The sequence below is a fragment of the Eptatretus burgeri genome, chromosome 1 (genome assembly GCF_056783735.1).
Source record: "Eptatretus burgeri isolate ZD-2024b chromosome 1, Ebu_testis_v1, whole genome shotgun sequence".
NCBI lineage: Eukaryota > Metazoa > Chordata > Myxini > Myxiniformes > Myxinidae > Eptatretus > Eptatretus burgeri.
The window spans coordinates 78589912-78604005 of NC_140961.1; the positions used below are offsets into that span (position 1 = coordinate 78589912).

Below are 14094 nucleotides of genomic sequence, written 5' to 3' on the forward strand. Positions count from 1 at the left end.
TTATTTTATTTTGGTTTTTACACAAATTCCATGTTCCATTTACACTGCCCCCCCCTCTTTTTTTTCATTTTTCTTTCATGAATAATTGTTGCCCATCTTCTCACCAAGCAATTTGTTAAGTTCCCCAATTTTGTTTTTCACAAAATCTGAAAATGTGATCATCTTCTCCTTGCGTATGGCAGTTTGGCTGCCGGGTCGCTATCATTTTGTTGGGGCACAACTAAATTGCTGATGTGCCCCGACATCAGTACACTGGTACTCATTTTGCCGACCTCGGAAGGATGACAGGCCGAGTCAACCCCACCTGGTGTTAATTCAACAGAAAACGGGGCTCAAACTCAGGACCTTAAGATTCCAAGCCAGCTACCCCAACCACTGAGCCAACACCAGGCTTAAAATGTGATCCAGAGGCTCTAAACGTTTTGTAATGAATTCCTGCAATGAAGATTCAATGTTATCTTGATTGTTAATGCTGATGAAATAGTTTGGCAAACTGAAAACTTTACTGCTGTACAGGTTTGTCAGGTCGAGCTTGTTTACAACTTTGAGTGGTTTAGCAAGTGCTGGATGTTGTTTTTATACTTCTGCAGCTGAAGGCCGGTTATGTTTTCAGTTTGTCTGGCCGTTGTCATTCTTTTCGTTACCACGATAACTTGTGAACCTTTGAAGGGATTTCAACCAAGCCTGGTACAAGTATGGACTTTTTTTTGTATACCTTGTCGAGGCTCGTGTGAGAGCTAACACAACGCACAGCAAGGGGGGCATGAGACAAGAGGGGCGGGAGTGGGAAGGACAAAACAGTGGGGAACAGAGACATTGGGAGATCAATGGAAGGGAAAGGGATGAACATGGGGAATACAAGATGGACATTACAGGGACTTTCAGGAAGGAAAGCAGGGAATTTGAAGGAGGTGGATTTGGGGTGGATTGTCGGGGATAGAAAAGATCAAGGATTTGGATGGGGGGTGAGAGGTGGTGGTGAACAGCTGTTGTGAAGGCCTGGAGGGAAGAATGTGATTGAATAGATTGAGGGAGTTTATTCCAAAGGCAGGAAAAAAAGGAATGAAAGAGTGAAAGTGAGCAGTGATTTTGGTAGTTTTACCAGAAGGGGCTTGTTGGCGGACCTTGAATGCCCTGCGGAAATGTGGTGGGGGCAAATCGCAGAGAGAGCAGGGGGGTGGGCGAGGCTGGAGAGGAGACAGTAGAAGACAGAAAGACCACCGACCAACCTGCGGTGAGGGAGTGAGAGACCCAAAGACTCAGCCTCATTGCGGGAGATGCCAACGATCCTAAATGCCTTGGTTTCCACAGCGTGAAGCCGAGAAAGGTGGGAGGCAGGAGCACCAGCCCAGAGGGGAGAGCAGTACTCCATCAGGCTGCGGACAAAAGCTTTGTAAGTGGTTAGCAGCTCAGGTGGGGCGAGGAAGGACTTTACACAATGGAGGATTCCCAGTCTGCGACTGGCTTTGGAGGTGAGGTTTGAAATTTGGCTCTCACAGGAAAGGTCATGGCAGATAGTGAGACCCAGAAGCTTGAAAGAAAGGACTTCTTCCAGAGGATTGTTGAGAAAGTGGATGGGGGGTTTCCTAAACTGTCCTTTTGGAGAGACATTTTGAGAGTGTGAGATTTGTCCAGATGAAAGACATGTTCCACGTGTTGGACCAGTTTGTAATTTTATCCAGATCTGCACTGAGCGAAGAAGCTGCGGCTTGCCGGTCTGAGGGATGACCGATGGTACGGCAGAGGGTGGAGTCATCGGAAAAGATTGGAAAAAGATGAACTGTTGAAATTTTGTGTTCAAAGGTCATGTGACCTAAGAGTGAAAAACATTACTGCAATAACTTGTGAACGACGTTCTTACCTGGTGTTTGAGGACTAGGCCTTGGCCTAGGCTTGAGGCCGACCGGTTCCACTCGGTGTTCAATCTTTTTTTTTTTTTTTTCTCCCCATTACCTTCAATTTTCATCCTCCCCACTTTCCAAACATCCCCCATTCTCCCAACTAATCTCTTTCTTATCTCAAAAAAAATAAAAAAATAAATAAATATATATATATATATATATATATATATATATATATATATACCCAACAACAACAACAACAACATGCTCACCTTCTCCCGATTCTGCTTCTTCTTCTTCCTCTTAACTTCCTCCTCGTCTTCTTCCTTGATTTTTTTTTTTACACTTCCATGACCTAAGGCCAAAAAAAAAAAATGTTGCATTGGCGTAACGGGTAACTGAAAAATAGGGTAGGTCGGTCGGTCGGGATCTTTTTTTTTTTATTTTTTTTTATTTTTTTTTCCTAATAAATCCCTCCCAAAATCTCCCCCGGCTCGAGTACCACCCTTTTTGTCGGCGGGTTCTGTCCGAAACACTTCCGGGTTTTTGCGATCGCGATCGCAATCAACAAGATACTTGAAAACGATAGCAAAACAACAAAAATAGCAATAAAATAGGGTCGGCAAAATTTTTCGATAGCAAAAAAACAAAAAAAAAACGTAGGGTCGGCGGAATTTTTAGGGTCGGGCAGGTTACGCCAATGCAACATTTTTTTTTTTTTTTTTTTTTGGCCTAATCTGTTGAACTCTCTCAACCATTAATATTAACAACAAAAACGATCTTGTAATGCTTCATCTTCCTCTCTCACACATGTGGTACTCTTTACTGTTTCATAATGCACGACTCTTCTGCGATTTTAACAGACTGCTCTCATTTCGAGCTCTCCTTCATTCCTTGCCTAAAAAATCCAACTATTACAGCGCTTCTTCTCTCCATTCTCTGAATTCACCTTCATTGCATCCATCAAGAATTGTGTTAAATCGCATCTCTGACCTTAAACTTTTAAAAACCACAGTTTGCCATGGATTCTCGCTTTCCATCACCATTCTTTTTTTCCAACTTCAGTGCCAACTCACCCCCTCACCCCTCACTCTCACTCTCAAAGCAACCATCCCACTCTTCTCCCTCCAAGCCTCCCTCTCACCTCTCTCAAAAATTCCCCCCTCACCTTTCTCCCACCTTTCATCCCCCTCACTCATCCTTCTCAAAGTCGCCCCCCCTCTCATCCACCAGGCTGCCTCCCTCCACTGCCCTCTCTCCTCCATCTCTTCACTCCACCTCCTCAAATCCTCAACTGCCTTCTTCCTTGTCTCTTGTCCCCCCTCTCCCCAGCACCACAGAGCCTTTTCTCCTCCTCATTCGGCCCCCTCCCCTCGCTATTCTGCAATACCCCACACTCTTTCAACAACCCTCCTTACCTCCCCCCTCATCCCTTGTCATACCCTCCCCGTCCCCCTCCACTTCCTGCACCCAAAGCCACCTCCCCTACCTCTTCATTAGAAGTGTGGACCTCAAATATCCGGGGCCTTCGCTCAAACCTTTCAGATCTTTCCATACAGGTTGCCACTGACAAACCAGACATTATCTGCCGAACAGAAACTTTCCTCTCCCAAGACGTGTCTGACTCCCAAGTATCTCTCCCTGGTTACTCCCTCTTACGGTATGACAGACCTGAGCCTCGTCCTGGTGGAGGTGTTGCTCTCTTCATCATAGACTCTATTCCTCACTCTCCATGCACTGCTCTCACTCCCCCACACTCCCAGGAATACCTCTGGCTTCGGCTTCCCCTCCACTCCCACCTCATGTTTATATGTGTTCTGTACCGTCCACCGAACAGTGATGACTCCATCTACACCTCACTATCCGAAAACATGGACCATCTTCTATCTTCTCATCCAAACTTTCTCTTCCTCTTATGTGGTGACTTCAATTGTCATCACGCCAGTTGGCGAGGTGTGGGTACCTCTCTCACCTGCCATGGCACCTCAGCAAAAGCTTTCTGCGACTCATTAGGACTGACTCAATCGGTCAACTTCCCGACCCGGATCTCAACCAATGGTACTCCATCTCTTCTGGATCTGATTTTGACAAATTTCCCTGACAATATCTGCTGCTCTTCCTTCGCTCCAATCGGTTCTTCTGACCACGTCCTTGTCAAAGTGGATATCTCTCTGGCTGTTATCAGAGAACCACCTCACCGCCGTCGAGTCTGGCATTTCACTCAAGCCGACTGGCAGGGTCTCCGAGCAGCCATCAAACTTACAGACTGGTCTCCTATCACTACTTTCTCAAACATCAACTCATCCTGGGAATTCTTTCAAAGAAACTTGCTCTCCCTCATGCACAGATTTATCCCCTCTCGTGTTCAGTTGTCCTACCCTTCCTCCCGCCCTTGGTTTACTGAAGCTTGTGGCGAGGCAGTTGTCCTGAAACAACTTGCCTTTGCTTCATGGAAAGCAAACCCAACTGAGGGCAATCTCAGTTCCTTCCACAAAGCTCGGAACAAGTGTGTATCTACTCTCAGGAGAGCCAGAAAACAACATCTTTCTCATCTCAAGTCTGAACTCTCAAACCTCTCTCCCTCCTCAAAACCCTGGTGGCATTTAATCAAATTTGTTTCTGGTGTATGTTCCCCCTCCATCCCCTCCATTACCTCAAATGGCCGCACTGCTGATACCATACGTGATAAAGCTGAATGTCTAAACTCGGTGTTTGCAGCTAAATCTTGTGTCCTAAACCTATCACTTTCTCTACCCACTTTACCCAGTCGCACCCAACTGTCCCTGGACTCTGTCCTTTTCTCCTGACAAGGTGGAGAGCTTGCTTTCAAACCTCGAGTCAGATTCCGCAACCGGTCCAGACGGCATCAGCCCACGTGTCCTCAAAGCCTGCTCTTCTGCTCTTGCTCACCCTCTCTCTGTTCTATTCACCCTCTCATTTGCCCAAGGTCATCTGCCATCTGCTTGGAAATCTGCTAACATCTCTGCCCTGCATAAAAAAGGTGCAAAAACAGATCCCTGTAACTACAGACCAATCAGCCTTCTCCCAATCATCAGCAAGGTGATGGAATCCATCATCGCTTCAGACATGAAATCCTTCCTCTTCTCCAATGGCTTGATTTCCAATCATCAATTTGGTTTCAGACCAGGTCACTCTACCCTGGATATGCTGCTTCTGCTCTCCCATCAATGGATGGAGGTCCTCAATGCCAGACAGGAAATCCGAGCCGTATCCCTGGACATATCACGTGCTTTTGACACAGTCTGGCACCCTGCACTACTCACCAAACTCTCTTCCCATGGTATTCAAGGCCTTCTCCACTCATGGCTCGCAGACTTCCTCTCCTGTCGCAGTCAACGTGTGGCCCTAAATGGAGTTCTTTCATCCCCTCTTCCTGTGCTGGCTGGAGTTCCTCAAGGTAGCGTTCTGGGCCCTGTTCTTTTTCTGGTTTTCATCAATGTACCATCCGTCATCCCTCAGACCAGCAAGCAGCAGCTTCTTCGCTCACTGCAGATCTGGATAAAATCACAAACTGGTCCAACACGTGGAACATGTCTTTCAATCCAGACAAATCTCACACTCTCACTATGTCTCTTCGAAAGGACCGTTTAGAAAACCCCCCATCCACTTTCTCAACAATCCTCTGGAAGAAGTCTTTTCTTTCAAGCTTCTGGGTCTCACTATCTGCCATGACCTTTCCTGGGAAAGTCACATTTCCAACTTCGCCTCAAAAGCCAGTCGCCGTCTGGGAATCCTCCGTCGTGCAAAGTCCTTCCTCGGCCCTCTTGAGCTCCTGACCACTTGCAAAGCTTTTGTCCGTACCTGATGGAGTACTGCTCTCCCCTCTGGGCTGGTGCTCCTGCCTCCCACCTTTCTCGGCTTCACGCTGTCGAAACCAGGGCATTTAAGATCATCGGCATCTCCCGCAATGAAGCTGAGTCTTTGGGCCTCTCACTCAATCACCGCAGGTTGGTCGGTGATCTTTCTGTCTTCTACAGACTCCTCTCCAGCCTTGCCCCCCCTGCTCTCTCTGCGATTTGTCCCCACCACATTTCCATAGGGCGCTCAAGGTCCGCCAACAACCCCCTTCTGGTAAAACTACCAAAATCACGAATCGCTGCTCATCTTCACTCTTTCATTCCTCTTTTTTTTCCCGCCTTTGGAATAAACTTCCTCACTCTATTCTTTCCCATTCTTCCCTTCAGGCTTTCAAAACAGCTGTTTACCACCACCTCTTATCTTCCCCCATACAAATGCTCGATCTTTTCTACCCCCGATAATCCACCCAAGCCCACTTCCTTCAATTCCCCTGCTTTCCTTCCTGAAAGTCCCTGTAATGTCCATCTTCTCTTCGCCATGTTCCCCATCCCATCCCCATCCCTCTCTTTCACAGTTCACCTAATTTGTCTGTTCCCCACTGTTTTGTCCCTTTCACTCCCGCCCCTCTTGTCTCATGCCTCCTTGCTGTGAGTTGTGTGTTAGCTCTCATACGAGCCTCGACAAGGTATACAAAAAAAATAAAAAACAACTGAAGGGATTTCAACTGAACATGGTAACAGTATTGTCTGTGGAACAAAGATGAACTGATTCAGCTTTGGGTTCAAAAGGTCAAAGGTTCATATTTCCTTCGTTGAAAATCATTTTGCAGACCATAACTCAAGTTGGAAGCACTGATGGTTTCTCTCTCATGTGACTCAGTTTTTCCTGTCACTTTTAATTGAGATCAAATGTGACAATGGGTTCATATCTACCCCCAGCGGAGATATTACCCATTGAACGTGTCAAATTCTGTTTTCGATTTGGTTTTGTTTTTCGTTATGATGGGGTTGGTAGCGTGGAAGCCTACCTTCATGCACATGTTGTGCATTGTCCTTCACATACTTCCTCTTACCCGCCCCATCTTCTTCCTGCACAGTGTAATTATAAAGTAAATGGTAAGGCCTGGCTTGGTAAAATAGACGATTCAACTAATGGGGTGTGGGAGGGGGGGAAAAAATCCTCGGCATGATACAGTAGGCCAAATGGCCTTCTCTTGTGTCCAAGTTCTTTGTAATTGTCAGAAGTCTGCGTGCCTAATTTTTTTTCTTCTTTGTTTTGCATTTCTTCAGGTGATTTCAATTCACAGTTTAATTATTCCTTCATATGCTGAGATATCAGGACACTATTCAACTACAGTTATAGCCACTAACTTTGATTTCATTTGTCTGGGTTTGCAGGAAAAATGATGGTTGAGAAAGCTGGTGGTTGGTTGCCTATTTGATGGTAAGTACCAGTATTTCATATTTATCTGGTTACCCCACTCATGTTTAGTTAAAAGCGGGGTTAAGCAATTGGCTCACTTTGTCTGTCTGTCTTTCTGTCTCTGCAAATGTCAATTTATGATTGAAGAACAACTTGATTTTAATTGAATCTTATATTTTGGAAAACGAACTTGTGGTTTAGCAGTTGGAAAACGAACTTGTAGTTTAGCAGTTGGAAAACAAACTTGTTGTTGAGCAGTTGGAAAACGAACTTGTAGTTTCGCAGTTGGAAAACGAACTTGTAGTTTAGCAGTTGGAAAACGAACTTGTTGTTGAGCAGTTGGAAAACGAACTTGTTGTTGAGCAGTTGGAAAACGAACTTGTAGTTTTGCAGTTGAAAAACGAACTTGTAATTTAGCAGTTGGAAAACGAACTTGTGGTTGAGCAGTTGGAAAAGGAACTTGTAATTTAGCAGTTGGAAAACAAACTTGTAGTTGAGCAGTTGGAAAACAAACTTGTAGTTGAGCAGTTGGAAAACAAACTTGTAGTTGAGCAGTTCTTTGGCTCTGAATTAGTCCCGATTGCACGTGTGCAGAAGGGAGTGAGATAATATGTTAAAAATCTGACTGCCTGGCTGGCAGTGAAGCAATATTGAAAATCGTTCCAAATAGGAAATGTACTGTTTTTAAGGACGTCAAAATAACACAAACAGGCACGATTAATTAATGTAACGTGTTACATAAGGTGATGTGAAAGTCGCTGAATCAATGGCAGTAGATTTCCGGAATTTTTATTTTCTGCGAGCTTTAGAATCTTTATTTTATGTTAATTATATACTGTACTTCAAAACTGGAGAACACAAATTGCCTTATTTGGCACATTCAAAAACCTTTCGTTTAGCAGTACTTTTGACAAAATATTGTGGCATATTACCTCATTTTGACCAATCAAATTTGCTACTCGCAGACCCATGTCCTTTTTCCCAAAGGCTGCGTGAGCTAAGGTATTCTATCAACTCTCTCGCAATTAATGTCGTTACACGGTTAAATACGAATTCGACCTCGTATACAGGATTGTTTACTTATGATTGCCAACATTTGTACTAATTGCATGATGCCAGTTGATTGCGGTGAGTTTTGATCCTGATGACATTCCTCCGATGTTTGTATCCACTTTTCACGTTCAAAATCGTATGTATCATCACAGGCACCGATGTATAAACAAGTTGTATTTGTTGGCAGTCTGGAAAAGTATGAGATGTTTAGAGCTAAAGGGAGATAAATTATGTGATGCACAGAAAATGGCAGAGCAGGTCACCCACAAAGTTAACTTGAATTGCATGACAAGGGGAAATGTGATTCACTTTTATTCGTTGTTCTTCGGAATTGGCAGGATAGTTTGGTGATCACGTGCTCATCCACAGAGCTGTCTGCTATTTTCAATTCAATCCTCATTAAATTATCTGATGAAAACGGCTGCCTGTCACAGTGCCTATGAGGGGCATTTTATTGTGCTGTGTTGAGTTGGAATTGGCATTGAACTGGCTGTTTTTTATAATTATTATTATTATTATTATTATATATTTTTTTATTACCTCTGCCACCGGAGGTGAAGGAGGTTATGTTTTCACCCCTGTTTGTCTGTTTGTCTGTTTGTCTGTTTGTCTGTTTGTCTGTTTGTCTGTTTGTGTACAGGATATCTCAAAAAGTTGTGGACGGATTCGGATGAAATTTTGTGGGCAGGTTCATTGTGTGACAAGGATGAACTGATTAGATTTTGGTTGAAGATCCGGATCCGACGACTGGAATTTAAAAAAGTAATTCTTCTTCATTGAGAGATGGGGCCAAAAACGATATATAGCGCGATATCACAAAAAGTTGTGGACGGATTTGGACGAAAGTTGGTGAACAGGTTGGGCGTGTGGCCACGACAAATTGATGGGTTTGAGCCAGTAATCAGTCATCTCAAAATCACACACAAACGACAGTTGACCTTGCCCCCATCGTTTTCGATTACCACAATAACAATGAATTCCTATGAATAATCAACCTCAAATGGTGACACCAAAGTAAAAACTGAGATCAAAGTGTGAGGGGGGTGGGGGGGGGGGCTTATTAAAAAAATAATTGGAATCAGAATCTTTAAACAAGGACTTCCATTAATATTTTCCTACACAAACTCATACTATTGTAATATTCTGAAGCCATCAGCTTGCTCTTGATTAACATAGTTATTAAGAATCTGAATGACCATTCATTTTGGTGTTTAATGTCGTGCGGTCAAACACAGGACTGCAGACGTGAGAGCCCACAGTGGAAATGTCGAATTTCCTGCTTTTTCAGCTTGCCCTTGCTACGGTAGCTGGATGCATAACCGTTTCAGTGGAAGGTTTCAAATTGATGCAGGCATTGTGAAAGTGGGCTCACAGCCAAGATTGACAACTTGGACTTTCTTTTCATGAAGAGATACAAATGCAAGGGCAGAAGACTGAATTTTATAGATAATGATGCAAGTTTGGGGTGGAAGTTTAATGTATCTCTTAATTGGAAGAAGCAAACAATAGTAAAACTTCAATAAGTCTGTATCATAGAGTCTTGTTTTGTGTTATATTACAATATTCTCTCTTGACATGACAAAATTGTCATAAATGATGAGCATTGTGGTGATTGCTATTTCTTTCAAATTGTACATTTAATGCGATTGTGATGATTGTATTTGTATATGTATATATATATATATGTATATATATATATATATATATATATATATATATATATATATATATATATATATATATATATATATATATATATATATATATATATATATATGAATGGTAGTGATATCACTGCCATGATCTGCCTGTTTCAAGAGGCAACGAACACAGGCATGAGTGGTGGGACCGAGTCGAGCTTGGCTGAGGGCCGGAAAAGAAGATCCTCCCCCTCCACGGAAATTCAAGGCCCAAGGTGAGAGCCACAACCATAACAGACACCTTTCTCTGAAACCATAGTTTTCATGGCAGGATAACCACATAATATGAGTCCCCTTACAAAGAACTTCAATGCAGCAGGAGGCCATTAGGCCCATCAATCCTGCCTGTGCAATGGTTGTTGGTTGTTTGTCTGTGCCCTATTCTTAAAAAAATAATGCTGAGCATTAAACAAGGAAGTGCCACATACAATTTTTGAAGTCTTTGGTATGACTTCGCCGGGGTTCGAACTTCCGACCTTCCAGACTCGGAGCGGACGCTCAAACAATTATGCCATTCTGTGTATGAAAACACTTCTGCAAATTATTAGTGTGGGCTTTGATAGTGACTAATGAATAGAGAACTTCAGACAGCGTTTTTCTAATAACTACAACCCGAACATTTCATGGAAAGCTTCTTGATAAATTTAAATGTTAAACAAGGCAAGAAGGAGGAACCGAATATGCTGGAACAGCGTAACTCTCTGCCTTTAATGCCCTCTCATATTTGGAAAGAAATGTGAGGGGCACATAAGGAGTGCTTACTTATAAGATGATTCTTTTTTTGTATTTCAGTGACAATGCATTCTTGTGTGCTACTCTGTGATCAATCCTGCGATGTTGCAGCTTTAAACGAGATGCTTTGGGTAAGCACTTGTTATTCTGAACACTATCAACTTTGGACTACACGTGGAACAAACAAACAAGAACGAGCTCGAATGAGCTTAGATCCTCGTCCTCTTAATGATGTCAGAAAAACGAATATGACGTCATTGTGATGTACCGGGTTTGCGATAAATTATCTGTGCTAATGCCCGGCTTGATTCCCGCAAACAAAATTCAAACAGCTTGCCTAGTTTCGGAGATAATGGTACAGGCGATTTCCATTAGCGGTGATATTATGACGTCAACCTTTTTTCTAGGAAGAATTTCCAAAATCGGAGATGGTTGCTGCCTGCGCGTGGGCTTTCTGCATATACATGGCAAGTTTCACGAAGATCCGATAAAAACTCTGGGTTGTGAAACAAAAAATGTCAAAAAATATGAATGACGTCATAAAAATTGATATGACGTCATAGTGATGTATCATATGTGCGGTAATTCATCTCTGCTAATGCCCTGTTCGATTCCCGCAAACAGAATTCAAAAAGCTTGCCTAGTTTGAGATAATTCTTTAGGCGATTTCCATGAACAGAGATATTTTGAAGTCAACTTTTTTCTAGGAGGAATTTTCAAAATCGGAGATGGTTACTGTCTGCGCAGGGTATTTTTACATCTATATGCCAAGTTTCAGGAAGTTTCGATGAAAACTGTCGGTTGTGAAACTAACAAACAAAAAATGTCAAAAATAGGAATGACGTCATAAAAATTGATATGATGTCATAGTGATGTATCATATGTGCGGTAATTAATATCTGCTAATGCCCTGTTCGATTCTCGCAAACAGAATTCAAAAAACTTGCTTAGTTTGAGAGAATTTTTTAGGCGATTTCCACTAGCGGAGATATTTTGACGTCATAACTTTTTTTCTAGGAGGAATTTTCAAAATCGGAGACGGTTACTCTGCGCAGGGTATTTTTACATTTATACGCCAAGTTTCAGGAAGTTTCGATGAAAACTGTAGGCTGTGAAACAAAAAAGTCCACAAGAACAACAACGTGAGTAAGACTTCGTGATCCTCCATAAGGATCTAAAAAGAGCAATCAGAGATTGCAGACCCTGGCCAGGACTTTTCTGTGGTTTTTGTTTAGTATATTTTGTGTGGTGTTTGTGTACTGCTGTGCTACAGAATTAATAAGAGATGTAATTAGAAATGCCACTTTATAACTGATGGCAGAAATGACCGGGTACGGAGATGTCCCGCTTTGCTGCAACCCTGCTTTGATCGGACACCTGACCTTGACCAATGGCATTTATTATTATTATTCAAATGGAGGACCAAATGGGTACAGTTTGGAATCTTCAGAAGGAACCCGAACAAGCAAAAAGCAAAGATGAAGTCATCAGGAGGAACCTGGATAGGATTCGGGTTTCAGCTGCTGCTCCTCTACCCTCAAACCCATCCAGGCACAGCCAAGTAAGCCTTTTACAAAAAAATTAAAAATAACCCAGATTCAAATAATTAAATAATTATTGCTGCCAGACCATGAATCCGATCAGGTTGAAGTCTAAAACATATATTCCCCATGACAACTAGATCATAACTGTGAGGTTTCACATCGATCGTTGAAGTAGATCAAGAGAAATAATTTTTTTTAAAGATTTTCGTTCACTCCAAAATGGCTGCCAAATCATGTGACCTATGATGTCATAGGGGGGAATGTGTTGTTCCTCATGGATCGGTGGTCATAGCTGTAAAGTTCCATTTGATCTGTTAAACCGTTTAAGACAAGCAATTTTTAAAGGTTAAAAACAACATTATATATTGCTGCTAATCCATTATATATGAAGTCAATTTTATTTTTTCTGTCGACCAATGCATCCTAAGGTGACACTCAAATTTTCATACTGATCAGATGTAGTGTTCTGTGTATGCAATTATGATGTCATAATGAAGGCACCTGTGATGTCGTACAAAAATCGCATTTATTCTCCATGAGGAGTACATACCGTGTGCCAAGTTTCATTTTTTTCCATGCTGTGGTTTAGTAGATATCGGTTCAAAGTTTTTCCTTTTTTTCAACATGCCTGCCATACCACGTGACCTATGACATCATAATCATCATTAAAACATTCTACATGAATAGTCACTTCTTCAGTGAAAATTTCATGTCAATCCGACAAGTGGTTGCAGAAAAAAAAACCGTGCTCACGTTCTGTGCGGACAGACAAATTGACGCAAATGCAAAACACTCTCTTCTGGTGAGGGTGACAAGTTGAAACGTACTTTGTTTGAGATCTTAGCTTGCCTCGTGAAGGAATAAAGAGAAAGGCGTCATGTTAAATTTAATACTCTCAATTTTATGTCGACCATTTGCCTCCTTTCTGTTGTTTTACACATCCACATTTCATGATGGCCACAATAATGAAGTTTGTTCAATCTGTATAATTAGATTCCATTGAAAAACCTAATCTTGTGCCTTCATGTCACCAGAAACACAGAATACACTTATTATTTCTCTCTCCCTCCTCATTTTCTAATTTATTACAAATATGATGTTATTTTCTCTTGTAAAGCAGATAATAAAATTATCCCCACCTTGTGTTAGGTTTACCACAATTTAAAGTTTCAATGTTTGGAAGTGAGCATTGAGATTTGACTTGTGGAGGGCGATGTGGTAATGGTTTCTCGGAGAATGCAAGTGATTTGGAGATGCAGAAGCTGGGCATTGAGGTGAATGCATGCCCAGCAGGAGCAAGGCCAGAATGGAGCTGCAAAAAAAACAATAATGGCACCAACCTATTTGCAGGGAGCAAGAAGCAGATCCTGAGATTTGGCCGATTATTTTTTTATATATATATATATATATTTTTTTTGGCAGTTGCTCCTGAGATTGAAGACCTTAGATTTCTCCATCTGCAAGGAGGGCAAGGTGGAGAGTAGAAGCACCTGTTTATAGGGGGGAAGAGTGTGTGTCTATTTCGTAAAACTTGAGATGAAGGATGTGTGCACCATTACAGTAGAAAAAGGACATGAACCCTGCAAAACATTTCCAAGCAATGGTCGGCTTTGAATGCCACCTTGGAGATATAATCTGCCCAACACAAGTTTTAGCTGATTGTGTAGCCCCGGGACGCCAGAGATTGTATCTCTTCAAGGGGATGTTTGCACCCCTCTAAACCACAGAAATACATGAGAGGATTTTTCAGCTGGTCCTTTTGGAGGGAAAAAGTGAGAGTATAGGTCTCTATTGAAAGACTTGTTCATTATAGATGAGCAATAGCTTATTTTCTCAAGATTAGCAGAGGGGGATGTTGTTGCAGTCTTCCTGATGGAGGCTGGAAGAAGGTGAGGGATGATTCCACCCGATAGAGTTGTGCCATCCCTGGTCGTATCCCACTATAGTGTGTCTGTGTGTGTGTCTAAAAATCATTGAAAAAAA

General features: G+C 42.3%; 1 protein-coding gene across 7 annotated transcripts in view; it reads left to right on the forward strand.

Annotated features, from left to right (window-relative positions):
• The window catches only part of NCOA1 (nuclear receptor coactivator 1), a 148098-nt gene that overhangs the window by 46364 nt on the left and 87640 nt on the right, over nt 1-14094 (forward strand). For 2 of the 7 annotated variants that reach the window (XR_015060395.1, XM_085889677.1), the window contains exons 2-3: nt 7058-7103; nt 9922-10050. Coding sequence is in view for 3 of the 7 variants with exons in the window: in XM_085889677.1 (XP_085745803.1) it covers nt 9935-10050 (116 nt within the window). In the remaining 4 variants the exon portion in view is untranslated. Of the gene's footprint in view, nt 1-7057; nt 7104-9921; nt 10051-10627; nt 10699-10974; nt 11035-14094 lie in introns of those variants that run through there. The other 5 variants (XM_085889684.1, XM_085889691.1, XM_085889709.1 and 2 more) reach the window with 4 other exon arrangements.